Raw genomic sequence first — 22,212 nt, 5'->3', positions numbered from 1 at the left:
AATCCTAAAAGATGAAGAAGTTATTTTGGAGTTCTTACAAACAATTCAGCGATTAAAGCACATACATACAGAGCATTACTGGTACAAAACAAAAGTTTTAATGGTCAAAACTTCATTCACAGTTTATGAAAATTGAAACGGCTCACTTCCAAAAACAAACAGAATGAACGCACCTCCAGGCAAGCTCCCAAAGGAAGAATCTTGAACATAACCTAAGAGAATGATGATACCCTAACTCATCCCAAAAAAAGGATGAATAAAAAAAGAGGTAGTCTCTTTAGGAAATGTACATAAGGACGTTAAAGTGTTCCCATGAGTGGAGCTGAAATAGCAAGCAGACAGACACACTAACCAGGAATGAAAATAATACATTTTTCTTAATGCATATATCTTCCGATAACTGCTAACTTCATCAGAGCCAAACAAAAAATGCTAAAAATTTCTTTGTTTTTTGCCTGTAAGCCTGGCAACAAAGTACAGGTACAGTAGATGCGTGGTAACCTTTCAGTGTTAATGACTTGCACCAAAAAACAGGTTTTTAAAAAGCTCCCTACATTTGTTCAATCACTGACTAGTGCATTTGACCTTCCTTTTAAAATGTCAAAAAAGCATTTTCAGAAAAAGAACTGCAGTTGTCACAGCAGCAACCACAAGTATATATTAACAGAACATAGTTTTGTTTTTTTTTTTTGCATTTTTGCTTTTTATAAAGTGCAAGTCGTTCAAAAACAATAAGTGTACGTTTAATGAGATTCTTTGCAACGTCCTTTAAATGTTCTTCGCAAAATTTGCTGGTGTTGGCTGCATAGGACGCTCCATTACTAAATTCTTGTTTGGTTTACCTTTGCAATAAGCATCACAATCAGAATATAGAGATGCGTTCTCCTTTTGGCTCAAAGCAAATGTTTCAAATTCTACAATCATGTCTTAGTGAGAAATGAGTCAGAATTGGTCTCGCAAAGCTGTGTTTGATGCCTGGCTTTGAACTGTCATGGACGATCAACTCCCTCCTCCTTGGGCAGACAGAAAATTGCACAAAAAACAGACTTTTAAATAAATAAATAGATAAAAAAAAAGACATGTAATCCTTTGGAATCACAAACAAAAATATCTTCTACATCCTGGACCCATGAATTTGGAAAAGCTGTCAAAAAATAAAAAAAAAAAAAGAAATGAAATACATAACAATGCAAGTTAAATAACTTTAATATGGCAGTTAGACTCAAAAGGGAGGTGGAGGTGGAGGTGGATTGGGTGGGATGTCGAAAGTCCAGACAGAGGGGGTAAGCAGAGCAGAAAGGAAAATGATAGATCTGTGCAGATTCTGTGCATTGTCTATCAGAATATAAGTTTAGGATACAAGGCGACTGTGACAGCCTGGGTGTTGAAGATCAAATAATAGGAAAGGTGCATCAAGGATTTAGAGCAGTGACTACCAAACTCAGTCCTGGGGACCCCCCCCCATGGCTGCAGGTTTTTGTTCCAACCAGATTCACAATCCGTGATAATAATCGATAACAACTGATCTCGTTTAATTAGCTGGCCTTTTTTACTCTTCTCTTATTCTGAATTCAGAAGGCTTTTTATATTTATAAGACATTTAGAAATAAGGGGCCTGAGTTCCCTCGAAAGCTTGCATATTGTAATGGCTAACCCGGAAAACACCCCAGTGCTACAGACATACAAGACACCGAAATGTACCGCTACTACGTGGAACTGAATACCTGGTGGAAGAAACTGGAAAATCTGGACGCAACATCTTCTTCTTAACTAAATGCAAAAAGGAAAATCTTACCCCGAAAGGGCATCATGATAAGGAAAGATTATATCTAGCCTGAAGAAGGGGCCTGAGTTGCCTCGAAAGATTGCATATTGTAATATTTTTAGTTAGCCAATAAAATGTGTAATTTTCTTATTTTTCATTTCATTTATAATGGCTAACATGGTACAACACCCTAGTATTACAATCAAAGTACAGGAAGTTAAGTGACTGAATCAGCATCATTGTCGGATTTTAAACCAGCAACCTAATGGTTTAACATCTAGTGCCTTGGCAATTACAGAATACAAATAAAAAGTTTATTAAGTAAAGGATTAATAGTTATACATCTTGCCTGAAGAAGGGGCCTGAGTTGCCTCGAAACACTTGCATATTGTAATCTTTTTAATTATCCAATAAAATGTGTTATTTTGCTTGACTTCTCACTACATTCATAATGGCTAACACGGTACAACACCCTAGTACTGCAGACATACAAGTCACCAAAATGTACCACTACCACATGGAATTGAAGACTCGGTGGAAGAAACTGGCACGCATGGACAGCGACATCTTCTCCTTAATGAAATGCAAAAAGGAAAATCTTATCCCGTAAGGCATCATGATAAGGAAAGATTACATCTTGCCTGAAGAAGTGTGACTTGTTAGTATTACAAGGTCTCAGGTGTGAATGGGGAGCAGGTGTGTTAAATTTAGTGCTATCCCTCTCACACTCTCTCATACTGGTCAACATGGCACCTCATGGCAAAGAACTCTCTGAGGATCTGAAAAAAGGAATTGCTGTCTACATAAAGAAGGCCTAAGCTATAAGAAGATTGCCAACACCCTGAAACTGAGCTGCAGCATGGTGGCCAAGCCCATACAACGGTTTAACAGGACAGGTTCCACTTGGAACAGGCCTCGCCATGGTCGACCAAAGAAGTTGAGTGCACATGATCAGTGTCATATCCAGAGGTTGTCTTTTGAAAAGAGACGTATGAGTGCTGCCAGCATTGCTGTAGAGGTTGAAGGGGTGGGGGGTCAGCCTGTCAGTGCCCAGACAATACGCCGCACACTGCATCAAATTGGTCTGCATGGCTGTCGTCCCAGAAGGAAGCCTCTTTTAAAGATGATGCACAAGAAAGCCTGCAACCAGTTTGCCGAAGACAAGCAGACTAAGGACATGGATTACTGGATCCATGTCCTGTGGTCAGATGAGACCAAGATAAACTTATTTGGTTCAGATGGTGTCACGCATGTGTGGTGGCAACCAGGTGAGTAGTAGAAAAATAAGTATGTCTTGGCTACAGTCAAGCATGGTGGTGGGAGTGTCATGTTTTGGGGCTGCAAGAGTGCTGCCGGCACTGGGGAGTTAAAGTTCATGGAGGGAACCATGAATGCCAACATGTACTGTGACATAATGAAGCAGACCATGATCCCCTTTGGAAACTGGGCCGCAGGGCAGTATTCCAACATGATAACGACCCCAAACACACCTCCAGGAAGACCACTGCCTTGCTAAAGAAACTGAGGGTAAAGGTGCTGGACTGACCAAGCATGTCTCCATACCTAAACCCTATTGAGCATCTATGGGGCATCCTCAAATGGAAGTTGGAGGAGCGCAAGGTCTCTAACATCCACCAGCTCTGTGATGTCGTCATGGAGGAGTGGGAAAGGATTCCAGTGGCAACCTGTGAAGTTCTAGTGAACTCCATGCCCAAGAGAGTTAAGGCAGTGCTGGAAAATAATGGTGGCCACGCAAAATATTGACACTTTGGGCACAATTTGGACATTTTTCACTTAGGGATGTACTCACTTCTGTTGCCTGCGGTTTAGGCATTAATGGTTGTGTGTTGAGTTATTTTGAAGGGACAGCAAATTTACAATGCTATACAAGCTGTACACGGACTACTTTACATTGTATCAAAATGTCATATCTTCAGTGTTGTCCCATGAAAAGATATAATGAAATATTTACAAAAATGTGAGGGGTGTACTCACTTTTGTGAGATACTCTACATCCCCAATTTCAAAAAAAAAAAAGGAACATTCTAATAGGGACAAACGGGAGGGATTTGTAAGCTTAGTTTGACTTGTATTTAATCAAAAACAGTAGTGAGAAGTCAAGCAAAATGATGACCTTTTATTGATTAACTAAAACGATTACAATGTGCAAGCTCTTGAGGCAGCTCAGGCCCTTGAGTTGCCTCAAAACACTTGCATATTGTAATCTTTTTAGTTAGCCAATAAAAGGAGTCCTTTTTCTTGACTTCTCACTACAATTCATAATGGCTAATGCAGTAGAACATCCTAGTACTACTTTCTAAAGCTGTAAATGCTTAACTCTCTTTTGTTCTTTTCCTATTGTTTTGCCCTTTTCATGTGTAGTTTTCTCCCTTCATTTAACCCCAACAGTGACACTAGCAAAGCAGACACCCGGGATGATGAAAGCTGCAACGACTTCAGTGTCAGACTCGGTAATTAGTAAATAATCAATGAAACAACCAGAACACTTGGTAAAGGAGAATGAAAATCAGGTTGAAAATACTGTTCCCCATATAACTGCTTATTATAGTTTAATAAAAATCTACCTAGCTTAGTTTTGTAATTTTTACATTGACTCCAAAACACAGAAACTGGGAAATAAGGACTCACTTAATGAGGCTAAGAGTCCAATGGGAAACAGAAGTTGGTTGGAACAAAAACCTGCAGCCAAAGGGGGTCCCCCAGGACCGAGTTTGGGAACCACGGATTTAGAGGCAAGTTTAAAAAAAAAAAAAATTGATAGGAACACATCAGCAGTCTATGAGGTGCTCTATATAGCGTCAAGAAACAAGCACATTACCCCAAAAGCCACTAATAACATCACTGTATCAACTAAAACTCTCACCATTATCTTGAATTTTAATTAGACTTTTTTTTTTATTATAATATCTTTAATTCCAGCCATTTGCTTCAGCTTCTTGTGGCTCTGTTTCCTCCTTGTCAGTGTCCTCCTGCATCTCAGGATGCTGGCCACCCAGAAACCAACGAAAAATAAAAAATAAATAAATAGAAAAAAAAAAAAAACCAACACAGTGTTTGTCTGCAATAATGCCTATAAAATGTGCGAAACGCAGAGACAAAAGAGAAAATTGCATATCCTTTGCATATTCTGATAGAGCAGGAATACAGTACATTCACGCACGTAATCGTTGCAGCTAAAACATCTGAAATATCATTCATCTCTTGCTATGTACAGAAAGCATATCAGAACTTCTTAATATAACAACTTTTTTTTTTTACTATTGTTTCTGCCCTGTCTCTAACACTGTTCTATAATGAAAGCAAAGAGAAAGACAGATAATCAACTTTGGGATGAATAATGCCAAAGAGACAGATGAGAAAAGAAATACGATTAATGTTACTGATACTCTTGTATTCCTATTAGGAATGAAGGTAAAATCAGATCTGTTAAAAAAAAAAACAAAGAAAAATGATATGTGATGCCATGATAATAGTGCACTAGATGGTTAATGCCAAGCTACCTTAGTTTTCTGACTAAGCTCACAGCCAGCTCCACCTGCTGCGCTCTGGAGCTCCTTGGAAACCACACAAAGGAATTCAGCCTGGTCCTCTGTGCCGTAGCTATAGGAGGAGCCCACGTTCACCATCTGAAAATAACAAGGACAAAATGAACATATGCATGCTTAATAAAAGACGCTGTTATAACAAAATGCATACAGTGTGATTCACAGTTCTAAATTTTATTTGGAAAATGTTTTGAAATTGCTGTACAATGCTCTGTACAATGTTGCTAAAAGCTGAAGCCCATCATACTGGCTTGGAACATGTGGCAAAATTAATCTCAAGTGGGATGCCAGCCCGCTGTGCGGTATACTTGCTACAATACCCACACTCTTACAGGGTCACTTTAGTGTTGCCAATCTAATTCACTTGCACATCTTTTGAGTATGGGAAGCTTGCATATTGTAATCTTTTTAGTTAGCCAAAAAAGGTGTAATTTTTCTTGACTTCTCACTACATTCATAATGGCTAACAAGGTACAACACCCTCATACTACAGAGCATGGGAGGAAACCTGTAGCATCGAGAGACAACTATGTAATATTCAGACTTCACAAAGAGGGTCTGAGAGGCATTGAAACCCAAGGCTCTGGAGATGGGAGAGAAAATACTGTGTCACCATGACAACTACTAACAAAACATACAATTTAAAAATTAAAAAACAAAAGGCCCCTGAGCACGATCCAAACAATGGCATTCAAATGATCATATGATTATATGATGCACAAACTCCAAATGAAAACTTTTAAATACAACAAATGTCTACTGATTTCATTAAGCATTCTCCATTTTGTGGATTATGTTTTTTTTGCTTTCATGTCAAAGAGCATGAAACCCTTAAAACTGAAACAAAGGTAGAGACAGCCTGACAGCTGAATCTTACGTTCTTCTAAGTTCAAATTTCAATATAATGTATTGGATTTATGAACAGCGCTGTTGCCTCGCAGTTAGGAGACCCAGGTTCGCTTCCCGGGTCCTCTCTGCGGGGAGTTTGCATGTTCTCCCCGTGTCTGCGTGGGTTTCCTCCCACAGTCCAAAGACATGAAGGTTAAGTGCACTGGTGATCCTAAATTGTCCCTAGTGTCTTCTTGGTGTGTGGGTGTGGGTGTGTGTATGTGCCCTGCTCGGGGTTTGTTTCCTTCCTTGCGCCCTGTGTTGGCTGGGATTGGCCCCAGCAGACCCCCTTGACCCTGTAGTTAGGATATAGCGGGTTGGATTATAGTTGGTTGGAACTTATTGCCAATTACATCCAGAACACATTCATGTTTTGTAAATTGGTTTACAAAAATAAAAAGAAAGAATAAACTTCCAATCATAATGCAAAAATGATTAACGTGCACCAATCCTATAAAGATTTTTGCCACAGCAACAGTAAAGGAACAATGTCTGTAAGCTTGTGCTGCCACACCAACAAAGAAATTAAACGCAGAAGCTTTAAATGCTATTAGACTTAATCAGTCTGGCTGGTCTTTGGCATTTTGATAAAAACTCTTCAGCAGTGCAGAGGATGCAGTTCTGTTTGTACTTGGCCCTCTTACAGGAAATGTCAATTACATCTATAGGAACATTAACATTACAGTAAAACTCAGATTCAAAATACATTTGTGACAAATAGTTTGTTATTGTTCAAGGTGCACTGGTTAAGTACAAACTACCCATGGGTTCATAATCACTCTAACAAAGTAGCTGCAGAGAATCTGCACATTCATATGAGGAATTCTAGAAAGAGAGAAAAATGAATCAGTTTTATATTATACCAGTAATGGCACACTGCACAATAACGTGCAGTGAATACACTTGACTTATAGTTCTCGCAGTCTTTCTCTGTACATTTAGCATTCGTTTGCTCAGAGGTTGATGCACTTACTGCTTCCTGAGCAGCTCTTCTTGTCTCCACCGTAGAGGCCTGCTTTTCCTCTTTTTTCGTTGGCATCTTTTTGCGTTAAAACTGACTGTCACTTTTTGTGTTGAAATTACTTAGTACGTTTTTTCCTAATGTTTCACTTAAGTGTTCAATCTTCCTCAAGACTGATTTAAGATATGAAGAGGTAGAGAAAGTGATGGTGAAGGTGTTAGGGATGAGAACGGCGCCGGTAGGCTTGCACCGCCCTGCTGCACTGCTGAGAGTTGATTCTAAAATAAAATAAAATGAGTGACAAAATCATCACTCCGAAAGCAGATAGTAGATGTCATGTAGTATATGTGGGCCAAATTTCAGGTCAATAGGTCAAACGGTTTGCGAGCTACAGGTGATTTAAAATCCTGGATAGACAAACAGACAGCCATGGCAGAGTATTATATACGAAGATGTGCAAACAGGTCAGCTGTCAAACATACAAGACATAATTCTTGAAAGCCTTTCTAACTTAAATAAGGAGGCCTTTAAAATTAGAATAGAAAGATTAGGCAATAAAGTAGGAGAATATGACTCAAAAACAGGAGCTTCACTCTCTCCATCTTGAGATTCTCTAAAATCAATAGTCATAACACACCCAGGACTGGTACATATAAACTCTGTTCCATAGTTCTGCATCAGCTAAGTGTGCCCAGTCGACCTATAAACACACCTCTTATCCAAAATATTCAGTACACGACATAATGCAATCTTCTGAATGAGGTGGTCCTACCTGTTCAAACTTCCACCCATCTGACATTGTTGACACCATCTGGGTAAGCTCCTCTTCTTGGCACTGCAGAACCCGGTATACATGCTTGGGTGGGATCTTCGTGAAGGAGGAACAATACAAGTTTAAATATAAAACACTTCTATATATATATATATATATATATATATATATATATATATGTATATAAAGGTAATTTTGTTATACTTGATATACTCCGGACGCCATGCATACCTGTGCTGCTTTGCAGTCTCTCTCAAGAATCCTCTCCTTTATTAGTTTTATTAATGGAGTAATGTTGTAAAACTCAGCTTCCTCCAAAACTCCTGAAAAATGTAACAAAATGTGCTGTGCTCAAAACTACAACTAAAATTCAAACAGAGCAGAAAGTGAATGCAATTACAGTGACCTTTCCTCCGTAATTAAAAACAAAATGGGGCTGCATACAGTTAACAGCTTGAATTGTTGTTGCAGAATGCCAGAGACCTAGATCTGATTCCCGACACTTAGTTCTCAAAGCCTCCACCTATCCACTGTTTACTGTAGTTTCCTGTAGCATTTCCTAAACTGGCACATTTCTTACTAATTGTAATTTTGCCCGGTTCAGGTGAATGTGGGCATATGCATTCCCTGTGCTTAACTGACACTCTGTTCAAAGCTGGCTCTGGCCTTGTGTCTGGTTCCATCAAGATTAGTTCTGTGACTCTGCAACCCATTCAAGAAGATGTGGATTCAAATAAATGAAAATAGTGAAGTAACAGTTCTTTGTTAAAGAGAATGTTCATTTCACCAGAACATAAACTGTCAGGTTTACGATCTCCATAAAATTCCATAGTATATTAATAAAAGAAGATGGCAACAATTAGACTGTGAACTAGAAGTGACCTCAGTATGACAACTTGTTATTACAGCACCACATGCTGTTTAGCTCATTCTTTTCAAACACTGAACCAGTCAGAGCTGAACCCAAACTTGTACCCGAGTTGCTGGTATTATATTCCAAATGCATGAAGAACTTAGATGTGAGTAACTAAATGTGAGTGCTAAATGTTCAAAAGTAGCAGCTAGAATGTAAATATAAAAGAAAATGTTACAGCTGATGGTAGTGTTTTCATCATTCAAATTATAAAACTCAGAAGAATCAGTGAATAATTGGAACACAGTTCAACAGGCGCTTATATTAATCAAGATCAAGATCTACAGCAGGGGCGAGCAACTCCAATCCTGGAGAGTCACAGTGGCTGCAGGTTTTCATTCTATTTTCTTAATTAGCAACTTGTTTTTGCTACCAATTAGCTTCACTTAATTTATTTGCTATTTAAAATGGAGACCCTTTAAATTAGGGCTGTGGAGTCGGAGACAATTTTAGGTAACTGGAGTCAGGGTCGGAGTCTGCAAAAATGTACTGACTCCGCCTCCTAATAAATTTAAATTGTAATGAAAAAAAGAGACAGCAAGTTCAAATGTACCATTTCACAAACAATAGTCATAATTAAGTACTTCTCTGATGTAAGAATAAAGCCCAGTGCATAGTTGTGTTACTACTAGTGTGAAGTTCAGCTGAGCTATTATACAACCAGACATTCACATATTGTAATCTGGATGATTGATTGATAGATAGATAGATAGATAGATAGATAGATAGATAGATATTTATTGTCATTATCACTTTTACAAAGGAACAACAAAATTGAAGGTGCAGTCAACTCAGTGTGAGGCATAAGAGTTAAAAAGACAAGAAGAGAGAAAATAATAACAAACCTAATAGTAATAAAAGTACTTTACAGGGGTGGGGATCGATCTGTTCTTAACTCAATTTTTCTTTTTGTAAAAACTTGATTGCTTTGTATGGATTGCAATAAAATTAATAAAATAAAAAAAAATTACTTTACAAAATATACAAATTGCACTTGTTATATATACAAATTGCACTGGCTGACTTAATGTGTCTATATTGCACATTGGGAAAATGATATGGAGCAGTTTTATTCTTATAGTACATTACAAAAAGTGTTTTCATTTTATTTCAGATATAATGTGTTTAACAAGTTAATTTGAGTGTAACCAAGTGTAATGATGCAGATGGAGGTACTGTATGTGCTATGGCCTGATGTGTGTTCAGGGGATCTTGTCTTTTGTTTAAACTGGCCAATATGGTAGAGAGTCACCTTCTTAAACAGTAGTTCTGTTGTTAAATGACATGTATGTTGTCTTCCTTCAATCAACATGGAAAATACATTAGCATATTAAATACTGAGGAGTCAGGGTCGGAGTCAGAAGTTCCGGAAACTAAGGAGTCGGATTTGAAGGATTTATCTACCGACTCCACAGTACTGTTTTAAATCAAGGCTGAGCAACATCACTCCTGGAGGGTTGAATTGTCTTCAGGTTTTTGTTCCAACCAAATTGCTTCATGAGAAGTCATTTATGGCTGATGAAGCACTTGTTGCTCATGTGACATTTTTTGCTTCATTTTAGTTGTCTTGCTTGTTAAGATTTTGAATCCTTCATTTCTTATTTTAGTCTTAACGGTCTCCATCCATTGTTTTAACTGCTCTTTATTAGCAATAAGAGGCAAATGACAAAGTAACCATCAGTTTGACATCTAGCTTGTGTCAATTTCCACCCGTGTGTGTTCATCATTCAATATTTGATTTAATTAAGTACTCAGAAGGAAGTTGAAGAGAAAGTATAGAACTGAAAATTACTTGTCCATTTTAGGCTTCGAGTCACAAGGATGATACATGTATCATTAGAGAGGGAAATAAAAAAGTCTATGATTTAAGAATAGAACATTAGAAAAACGAGAACAGGCCATTCAGCCCAACAAAGCTTGCCAGTCCTACCCACTTATTTCTTCCAAAAAAACATCAAGTCGAGTTATGAAAGTCCCTAAAGTCTTACTGTCTACCACACTACTTGGTAGCTTATAACAAGTGTCTATTGTTCTTTATGTAAAGGAAAACTTCCTAATGTTTGTGTGAAGTTTACCCTTAACAAGTTTCCAACTGTGTCCCTGTGTTATTGATAAACTCATTTTAAAATAACAGTCTCAATCCACTGGACTAATTCCCTTCATAATTTTAAACACTTCAATGATGTCATCTCTTAAATCTTCTTTTGCTTAAACTGTAATGGCTCAGCTCTTTTAATCTTTCTTCATAATTCATCCTCTGTAGCCCTGAATCAGCCTAATCGCTCCTCTCTGGACCTTTTTCTAGTGCTGCTGTGTCCTTTTTGTAGCCTAGAGACCCAAACTGCACCCAGTACTCCAGATGAGGCCTCACCAGTGCATTTTGAATGAACTGACATGGTTACGTTAAAAAACTAACAAGCCATGAAATAAAATAAGATCTGTTATTGGCGAGGACAGGCTTCTAATTTAGCAACTGGGTTGGAATAAAAACCTATAGCCACAGCGCCTTTCCAGGATTGAAGTTGGCCACTCCTGATCTAGAGGTTTAATAATGTGATAGACTCTCAAAAAACACATCAAGACGAAGAGCTTAAGCTACCCATAAATTGTGAAGAAAAAGCATTTCACTCTCACTGAAGCTGATTTTACACTGTACAGTTTTACAAATCATACAAAATTTCTTTACAAATTTGGAGCAGCTTCCATTTTTAAGGAATGTGTGCACACTTAAAGCCATTACAAGGTCTTGCACTTGTCAAAATTAGTTTCTTTAAATTCAGCTTTTAGAAGTCTCACCCTCTTCTGCAAGTTTCTTGTTGAAGACCAATTTTCCATGGCGCAGATAATTTAAGATTGGGCCAAAGTAAGTTGGATCTCTATCTATGACATAGGCTCCAGTTTCATCCTGCACAAGACAAGAGATAATTTTTTGTAAATGAATACTTTGACTTTTTAATAGTAGTATAAAATATAAAAAGGCGTAAAAAGTTCATGAAAGGATTCACTTAAATAAGGATATTAAACAAATACTCCACCCAAATGTTTTTTATTTGTTCCTTATCCTGTGTTGTCTGTAATGATCTCATGTTTTCATGCATTAAAAGGGAGACTTTCAGATACAATGGACCAGCAGAACAGCAGCAAACAATATTATTATCTCCACGAAAAACTGTCACATAATCCACATGTCAGTTATCCAGTTATATGTTCTCAAAGTCTAAAAAAATATACTTTTTGCTAAAATGCTGCTAAATAAAATTTCAGAAACATGAGAGTAGTGAACGAAACTGAAGCGAGTTCAAGCAAATTAGAGACTTTGTACTGAAGACAAGGTTCTGTGATTCTGGTGGAGAAGAACAGATTCATACTATTGTTTGTTAGACAAAGAGAGAGCAGGGAATCGGAGTTTGAAGAGCTAATTAAGAAAACGAGTCTCTTAAAAATTACAATGTTTTGGGTTGAGTTTGTCTCTCGTTACCTCTTTGCCATCTTCACCATTCATATGAACTAATTTCTACTTCACAATGTGAAGGTTAAATCTGCTCTAATAAAAAAAAAACATTAAGTATGATATACCTCAACAACTGGGTTATATTTGTTTGAATAATTTATTTTGTTGACTTTAGTTGTGTTGGAATGGTTGTTACAAAATTTATATTATGCTGATTGCAGATTCTGTGGCTCTCTCATGTGACATCTTTGAAATACAACTCAAATATCTTCTCACATAAAACCATTTAAAAAAAATCATCTATAAATGAGTCATCTTGTACGTGCAAAATATGTAACAGTATACATCAATCAGCCACAACATTAAAGCTTAACATTGTGTAACCTCTGATCTATTGAGGCATAGACTCGAAAAGACCCCTGAAGGTGTCCTGTGGTATTTGGCACCAAGACATCAGCAGCAGATTCTTTAACTCCTGTAATGTGTGAGGCGGGGACTTCATGAATCGGATTTGTTTCTAAAGCACAATCCACAGATACTCGATCAGATTGAGATCTGGCGAGTTTGGAAGCCAAGACAATAGGGCTGCAAACGATTAGTCGACGTAATCGACTACAAAAAATCGTCGACGCGTCATAAACAGAACCTTCAATAGAGGCTCCAGTCACAAAGAACCACATTGGTTTTTGTAACTGCAATGCACTACATGAACGTCTGGGGGGGCAGTATCATTTGTTATTGTTTGTCAAGACTGCACGCAGTCCTATCAACGAAGAAGAACATCTGAGGAGAAGAAGAATGTAGAGGAAAATAAACGTGGTTGCAATGGCAAGTCGGATAGAGGAGGGGGAAGGAGATGGAAAAAAACTGAGACAGAAACTTTCTAAAGTGTTGGGAGCACAGAAAAAGAAAAAAATAGAATGCAGATTATGCAGAGCGGAGCGTCCTTTTCATGGCAGCACCACCGCGATGCATGAGCATCTGAAACGCAAGCATCCTGGAGCTGTGATGCCGCCGTCTCTTGACAATTTATGCTGGCACTGTTAGTTAGTTAGTTAGGGTCAGATCAGGAGAGGAGGGAGAGCGTGAACGAGACTGAGAAAATAAAAGTGAAAAAAGCTAACTTTTACAAGTAACAAATTTACACCTGATCTGTTCGTTTTTAAATAATATTGCATTAGTGCGGTGATGTTTTCTGATTGGTACTATTCAGGTCATACAATTATTTCTTCAAAGTGTCACATATATTTGTCTCTATATTTGTGAGCTTATTCAGTGCTAGTACGAGCACGCAGGTGGCCGGATGCTTGTGCTATAACAAGCTTGACCTGGCGGTGATCAAAGCACATGTACTGTGCAAGGCATGTACGGGGTCCACTGACAAAAGAAGAGCGTTCATGGCTCACCTTGCAGAGGAACATTTTGTCCTGGAGTCCTTTGCCCAGATTGGGCAAGATCAGGGAGTGGGGTGGGTTAATGCGGTCACTGTTGCATCTGTGCCACAATGCTTTCCGAAATATACTATAAGGTAATCAAATGAATAATTCCAAATATCATATATACCTATGTCTCTGTTTTTTTTATCAGTGCGGCTTTGACATCACAAGCCATAAGACGCATACTAATTCAGCGTAAGCAGAAACACTCAATAAAACTGAATAAAAAAAAAAAAAATCAAGTGACAATGAAGTACGAACAAGGCAGATTTGCCAGTGTTTGTGTGTCAGCTTTTATCCATCCAGATCAGAGAAGTTCCAGTTCGACTGTCTCAAGACACCACTCACATCTACAGTTATTCCCAGTTTCAGATAAAAAGCGTCAGATCCCCGAGTGGGGAGGGCGGTAGTATGTGTCGTGATTGCGACTGAGAGAACAAAAGTGAGAAAAAAAAACGTACCTTTGACAAGTACTATACATTTACAGCGGCTGTTACAGATGCAAATCAAATGTATGCTTTTATTGTAAAATGTTAACAATAAGAGCAACTCACTACTCAAAACGGCAAATATACGAGGCAGTCAGGATTGAACGGGGGACTCTTGATTGTAAGTCAGCAATTCCTACCGCTGCACCACGGAAGCTATTGTATCATCCTTGATTGAACCTTGTGTGAAAGTGTTTATTTGATATTTGCACTTCAGGCTGTACACATTATATAGTTTGTCTGCATTTTGTCATTTATTACTAAAATATGAAAAACGTTTCAGTTTTAACGATGTATTTTTTGGTTAAGGTAAATGCACTTTTTTTGTTTAAAGACTATGTGTACTTTAGTTTGTATTGCTTAATATATTTTATTTTTATTGTGCTACTGATATAAAAACATCTGATTATTTTCAAATTCATATGTTTCACTGGCTATTTTAATTTGATTATTATTAATTTTAATCGTGTTAATGCAGAGACATCAGGGTGACATTCACAGGTTGACAGACGTGAGCAGATGAGGTAAGACCAGAACAGGATGTGCAACCACAGGTCGCAGGCATCAAAATAGTCAGGCATGAAATACTCATGATTAATCAAAAACTAAATTGAACGATTAGACAACTACCAAAATAATCATTAGTTGCAGCCCTACAAGACAACATCATGAACTCTTGGTCATGCTCCTCAAATCATATCTGAACAATTTTTGCAAAATGGTGGGGCTCGTTATCTGCTGAAAGAGGCCATTGCCAGCAGGGAAGACCATTGCCATGATGGGGTGTACGTGGTCTGCAATAGTAGGTGGTATGTATCAAAGTAACATCCATATGAATGCCATGACTCAAGGTTTCCCAGCAGAAAATGGCATCGCACTGCCTCCATCCAGCTTGCTTTCTTCCCACAGTGCATCCTATTGCCACCTTCTCCCCAGGTAAACAACGCACACACATCCGGCCGTCCACATGAACAAATAGAAAACCCTCTTCCATTGCTCAATGGTCCAGTTCTGATGCCCTCATGCCCACTATAGTGTGTGTTTGGCCACTTTCGCTCATGGCAAGCATTACATTTTTCAGCAATTTGCTCTAGACTAGTTCTTCTGTGGATTAGACCAGACGGGCTAGCCTTTGCTCCCCACGCACATCAATGACCCTTTTAAATGTCATGACCCTGTCAGCAGCTCACTGGTTATACTTCCTTGGACCACTTTTGGTAGATTCAAACCTCTCCATACTGGGGACACCCCACCTGACATGTCACTTTGGAGATGCTCAGCCCCAGTCATCTATTCATCACGATTTGGTTCTTGCCAAAGTCACTAAGATCCTTATGTGTTCCGGTTTTTCCTGCTTCCAAAGCATCAAGAACTGTCTGTTCACTTCCTACCTAATATAATGACAGGTGCTGTCTCAACTACATGATCAATGTTATTCACTTCAACTGTCAGTGGTATTAATGTTGATTTCCTTAAATATTTTGGAAACTGCATAGTGTCTCTTATGCAGGATAACTGCTGTTGTACTGATAAAAGAGTTTATGATATTGAGGTTTCCTTTATTCTAGCTGCCAGTAAAATTATATAGTAGAAGTTCTACTCCCGTGTGCTTTTTTTTTTTTTGGTAATGTTTTTCTCTGTTGTTTGTACCTTCTAAATATGTATTATCACCTTGGATAAAGGTCTTTGCTAAATAAATAAAAAATAATCATATTGCAGGTTATGTGCAGTGCTCTTTTGGATTTACTCTTTAGAAAGTGCATAATATCATTCATCCTAAATTAGATCTTTGCTGCGGTTGGGAAGGTCAAAATACTTTTACCAGATTCATTATAAAGGACCAGTAATGGCGCACTGCACGATAACATTCAGTGAATACATTTGACATGACCATTCCTACTTTTCATCCTCTTTCTCTGTATGTTTAACATTCGTTTGCTCAAAGGTTGATGGACTTACTGCTTCCTGAGCAGCTCTTCTTTTCTCCACCCTAGCAACCCGCTTCTTCTCTTCTTCCGTCAACATTTTGCATTAAAACTGATTAAGTCAGTGTTTCTGTTGCAATTACTTAGTATGTTTTCTTTAATTTTTCACTTAAGCCTTCAATCTGCCTCAAGAATGATTTAAGATATGAAGAGGTAGGGAAAGTGACGGAAAAGGTGGTAGGGAATGAGAACGGCGCCCGTATGCATTCGCCACATGGCCACCCTGATGTCCGCTGCTGAGAGTTACTTCTACAATAAAATAAAAAGAGGAATAACCTTGGAGGTCAATCTTCACCCGAAAGCAGATACTAGATGTCAGGTAGTATATGTGTACCAAATTTCAGGTCAAATGGTTTGGGAGCTACACGTGATTTAAAATCCTGGACAGACAAACAAACAGCTGTGGTGGTGTATTATATATAAAGAAAGAAGTGGATAACGCAGAAAAAAATAATTTTAAGTTAAACCTGGATGCCTGTGTTGACAAAAAGCAGCATTGCATATAAGTAACCAAATCTTCATTTTCTGAAGTTAGCCTGGAGGTTTCTTTGTGTGTGGTATTCTGCTAGACAGAGGGGCACAAACTAATTCTGCATCACAAAAAGAGGCGATTCTCAATCTCTCTTTCTTATCAGGCAGACATACAACAATGATCATCACCACCACCATCATCATCATCATCATCAACACACTTCCGCACAACAGTGTAAAAAGTCCCCATTAGACTAAGACACATCATTTACCACCAGACCCCGCCACTTGTAACAGAGGACCTCCAGCATTCAATAAATCGATCCCAAACTGAATACCCCCTTCCTTTTTGACACATCGCGCAGCTACGGTTCATGCCTGGGAAACTCAATGCATAATTCCGCTTGCCAGGGCACTCGCTTTTACTCCGTGAAGTTGCCTGCCTCTTAACAAATTAAATTGTGAGTAAACAAGAAAAGCCTGCCCTGCGGTCAAATGACAGCGAGCGCGCTTACACACACACACACACACACACACACACACACACACACACACACACACACACACACACACACACACACACCACACCCACACCCAGCCTCCAAACCTCCCACCCACCTGACAAGCGGTCACATTCAGATCTCATTCCTTAACAAATGGACACATAGTACATTAGCTAATCAATTACAAATAGATGCAGGCAAACGAAACAACCTTCGACTCTGCAAACGCACCGTGTCCGACTGAAGGTCCTGCTGCTGGCAAAGCCGGTACAAGAACGAGGTCTGCTCCTTGCAAAGGGTCTGCCGGGTAGTGAGGAAAACGGTGCCCCCGACATTCAAGCGCACCCACTTTCCACCGCGTGTACTGACGCTGGAGCCCTCTCCGCTACTAACGCCGTTGCACATGCTGCCTCCTCCGCCGTTATTATTGTTGTTGTTATTGTTGCTGTTACAGCCGCTGGTGCAGGAGCCTCCGTTCCGCTGAAATGGCGCGCAGGCAGCAAGCTGCAGTTGCCCGTGAGCCACTGTCTCCCGCCAGCCCTCCGCCGCCATTCTCGTAGGCACCTCCTTCCAGGCTCCACCCCGGAAATAAAAATCTCTCAAGAGAGCAGTGCCTTTTGGGAGATGAAGTCTTTAGTGTCTGTGCGTCATTGGGTTTCGAAGGAGACTGCTCGGTCTCAAAGCATGCAATACAGCTAGGAACAACACGTTTCCATAGAGTTTTAGCCCCTTGTACTGCATCAGCTTGTTTCCTCATCCTGACAGGTTAAAGCTTATTATTTTTCGTTTGTTCATGCTAGCAGAGTGTTAGTTTTCAGATTTCGTGTTCTGTTGAATGGAGCTACAAATCGTAACGGGCCTGAACTTAACTAGATATTCATAGCTACTTACTCACTTCAGCTTATTAACACAACTTGTGCGAACTAGTTACTTATTCAATGTTATAAGTAAGGTATTCTGCAACGTGTACATGTTATTAATTTGCATCACCAAAATTGATAAATTATACGAAAAAATCGATATTCCATTATTTTGGACTTGCACGGACTGAAATGAGTCACGTCATGTTGGTCCCCTTCATTTTCACAGTTTTTAACTCAAGACCGATGCCCTTGTTTAACGACAGTAGAGTTTTGTTTGGTCCAGTGCAGCTACCTGGGTGAAATTGACTGGAAAAGTGAGCACATTCCCATATTTGATGAACATGATTAACTGTTTTTTTAAGGACACTGTAAAGGGCCACCCTGAATTTTAGAGTGTTGGGAAAAGACTGATGCCTCTGCTGAAATGCAGTTAAGTTTTGACTGGCCTAAAATAGGTACCTGGGTGAAATTGCCTGGCAAAGGTGGCACACCCACATATCTAATGACTGGGATGTTTATTGGGCATTGTAAAGGGTTAAATGCCATTGGACCACCCTCCTTTTCATAGTTTTGAGCAAAGACAGATGCCAACTTTATCAGTCAATTTGTCCCATGTACCCACTTCGGCCCGGGCAAAACTCAACTTCAAATAAGGTTGAGACAAATATGGTAGAATTGTATTTGTCCCCAGGGGGAAATTAGGGTTTTCCAGAGGCTCTTTAAATAAATAAGTACATAAATAGAAATAAAGGTAAGTGAATAAATAAATACACACACACTCTCTTACACATGCACACATACACACACTTTGGTCTGAACACACACTGGACTGTTCTATAAAGCAATTAAATTAAAAATAAAGAAAACGTCTGACTTGGCTGTCCTAGTCCCAGTGAGGCATTATGCAGGCAATTTGCTGTTGGTATAAAGGAGCCACAGTCGCATTTCTTGACACACTTTTGCTGAATAATTAGTTGGCTTAAAGTCCTCAGTGTTCGTGTGTCAGAGACAGGATGTGCAGTATTGTTCATGATGGCACTCAGTTTGGTTTGAATTCTGTCCATTGCTACAACCTCCAGGGGGTCCAGAGCGTTTCCCCTTTTTATTAGCTTGTTGATTTGGTGGGCCATTTTTGAAGTGAAATTACCGGCCCAGTACACCACAACGTAGAAAATCATGCTGACCATCACAGAGTTATAGAAGACGTGAAGGATGTCACTTCCTGCATTAAAGGAATGCATTAAGTTAAATTAAAACACATTAAATGAATAAAGGCATCTGAATAAGTAACTGGTTTGAACAAGCTGTGTAAATAAAGTGAATAAGCATCTGCAAAAAAATAACCATCTGAATACTTGTAACTGTGTAAAAGTAGCTAACTTCTGGCTTGTTATCAAGAAACATGTTGTAAATTTAACATTGGCGTGTTTAAAAAAAAAAAAAAAAATATATATATATATATATATATATATATATATACTGTATATATATATATATATATTGTGGTCCCCAGCCGGGACGCCCAGGAGGAACAGAGGAGGGCTTGTGCCTCCTCCAGACCGTGAGGGGGCATCCGTCCTGGTTATGTAGGGGGCCTCGGGTAAAGGGCTTGGAAGCCCAGCCCTGTAGGCACCCGTGGCCACCGCCAGGCAGCACCCCAATGCCTGCATATCCCTGGAGCCCAGCACTTCCGCCACACCAGGAAGTGCTGGGGGGAAGACGACAGGGGACACCTGGACGGCTTCCGGGTGCGCAGCTGGCACTTCCGCCACACTGGGGTGTGGCTATGACTGATTGCCGGGAAGCAGCTGGAGCCCATCCGGGTTCCCATATAAGGGGCCGTCTCCCTCCAGTCAGCAGTGGATGTCGGGTGGAAGAGGACAGAACTGGAGAGAGGACGGGAGGCGGTCAGGAGAAAGGCATTAGACTTGTGTGGCCTGGACATTTGGGGGAATGGTGCTGGAGGCACTGGGGGTGCATGCGAGCACAAATTTGTAAATATTATTGTAAAATAAACGGTGTGTGGTGAAACTATGCTGTCCGTCTGCCTGTGTCCGGGTCCCAGTTCACAATATATATATATATATATATATATATATATATATATATATATATATATATATATATATATATATATATATATATATATATATATATATATATATACATATACTAGAGGGTTCACCCCCTGCTCGCTTCGCTCACCAACTCCTCCGCCCTATGCGCTAGCCACTTTGCGTCTCTGCCACTCGTGTTGTGAAGAGGGGGGCTGAATGCACCCCAGGGAGATGCGGTCGCTCCTCCGGAACCCCCTCTTAGACGGTGACACAAGGGGAAACAAATACAGTTTTGTTTTACCTCCTCTTTGCTCGATTAGCTGCTGTGCTGCATGATCTGCATCTCGCACGTCGCTTCGAACATTTAAAAGCCTGTAGTAGTAGCTGTCCTACTCTTTGTCTTTTATTTCCAGCCCCGGGCACAGTTAAATCTCTTGGCACAAAGTCTCATCTTGCGGGACGTGAGTTCTTGATATTTTTTAGTTTATAATTTAAGAACGAAATGAGAATCTGAAAACCTAACAACATCACATTAAAGTTCGATAAATTCTGAAAAGAATGATACCAAACATATATATGTAGGTTTGAAAATAAGCCAGATTTAAAGCGTGTCAAAACACGTGACATAAAATCGTTGCACTTTTAGGGTTAGGATTTTATATATAGAGAGTAGATATTGAAAATCCTAAGTAAGAACTTAGGGTGCAACACTTATGAATGTCATTCAAAATAAATTCAAAGGTATGTTTATTTTTCACATGTACACAACATAATGGGATTTATATTTTCATATCTCTTGTAAACTTGTGACAGTTGAGTAATATTAAGGCCTATCTGATTAAACAGATCTGCAAAATTAAACTAATAAAATTAGCTTTAATTGTAGTTATTTTTATTTGCATTCATGAGCAGAATTAAAAAATATAATTAGAATGTTTCCATCATATTATATTTAAGTAAAAAAATTGAAAAGAAGTGTAATAAAATTGGGTGGCATGGTGGCGCAGTGGTAGCGCTGCTGCCTCGCAGTTAGGAGACCCGGGTTTCCTTCCCAGGTCCTCCCTGCATGGAGTTTGCATATTCTCCCTGTGTCTGCATGGGTTTCCTCCCAAATAAAATGCAGGTTAGGTGAACTGGCGATCCTAAATTGTCCGTAGTGTGTGTGTGCGGCCTTGAGCCCTGGGATTGGCTCCAACGTGACCCTGTGTTAGGATATAGCAGGTTGGATAATAACTGACTGTAATAAAACTTTTACAAATTGGTGGGCGTGGCCCTGCGAGTTGTCGTCGTATCCAATGGTCTTTGAGTTGGTGGGCGTAGCTCCTTCCTGCGTGCGCCATAGGTGTCTCACTTGTCGGCGGCTTAGTGAATCCATGCCCCTTCTGGCGTGCTTTCCATGGTTGTCTTGCCTTAGTGAATTATATAGATAGATAGATATGTAGGCATAAGTCTTACATCTTATTGCTTAGTAAAACAAAATATTTACTTTTCTCATGTGTTTATACTGCTTTGGTAGTATGTAGAAATTACCAATTTCAAGAATACATTCTTCTATAGTTGCAGGATAGCCAAAGTTTGAAACCCGTAGAGATCAGATATCTAAAATAACTGGCTTCAAGTACAGTCTGAGCCTGGTTCTATGAAACCTCAAACCACATTTTCTATGCATATTTCTTGTCTCCCGTAGACTAATGACAGTAGTGTAATATCATCAAGGCCCTTGAGATTATCATTTTGGTTTTAGCGTCAGAGTGGGACATTTTTTTGTACACTAGATGGTGCCATTTTGCTCTTAGGCAAAGGAACATGGAAATATTACACTTAAAATGCAGCCGATGAAGAAGCAATAGGCACCTATTGTTGGGATAGGGGTGTGAAATTAAAAGGCAAATTTCCTGGGTAATCCCATTGCTGATTTTGTCATGGCTGTCTGCAGGATTGAGGTATTTGCTGTCTTGCAAAGGAGTCACCGCTTTGAAGTTTTGGCTGGTTGAGTACACAAACAATACAAAGTTGTGATGACAGACCTGCTCCTTCCTTGAAGGATGTTTGTATTTACCTGACTTGGAGATTACATGTCTGACAATATTGGT

General features: G+C 39.3%; 1 protein-coding gene across 2 annotated transcripts; it reads right to left on the bottom strand.

Moving 5' to 3' along the window:
• Nucleotides 1-75: 75 nt before the first annotated feature.
• kctd17 (potassium channel tetramerization domain containing 17) lies at nucleotides 76-17,779 on the bottom strand. 2 transcript variants are annotated; one of them, XM_039765466.1, is made up of 7 exons: nucleotides 17,431-17,779; nucleotides 11,662-11,770; nucleotides 8,184-8,275; nucleotides 7,953-8,048; nucleotides 5,287-5,412; nucleotides 4,650-4,770; nucleotides 76-1,144 (listed from the first exon to the last, which is right to left on the bottom strand). In XM_039765466.1, exons 1-6 carry the CDS (start codon nucleotides 17,749-17,751, stop codon nucleotides 4,696-4,698), a joined length of 819 nt encoding a protein of 272 aa, XP_039621400.1. In that variant the 5' UTR covers nucleotides 17,752-17,779; the 3' UTR covers nucleotides 76-1,144; nucleotides 4,650-4,695. The 2 variants fall into 2 exon arrangements, with proteins under 2 accessions (XP_039621400.1, XP_039621401.1); XM_039765467.1 differs by lacking the exon at nucleotides 4,650-4,770.
• Nucleotides 17,780-22,212: the final 4,433 nt, after the last annotated feature.

Source organism: Polypterus senegalus, chromosome 10, assembly GCF_016835505.1.
Source record: "Polypterus senegalus isolate Bchr_013 chromosome 10, ASM1683550v1, whole genome shotgun sequence".
Taxonomy (NCBI): domain Eukaryota; kingdom Metazoa; phylum Chordata; class Cladistia; order Polypteriformes; family Polypteridae; genus Polypterus; species Polypterus senegalus.
Note: the sequence above shows the minus strand (reverse complement) of the source record. Positions and strands in the feature narration are given on the sequence as shown.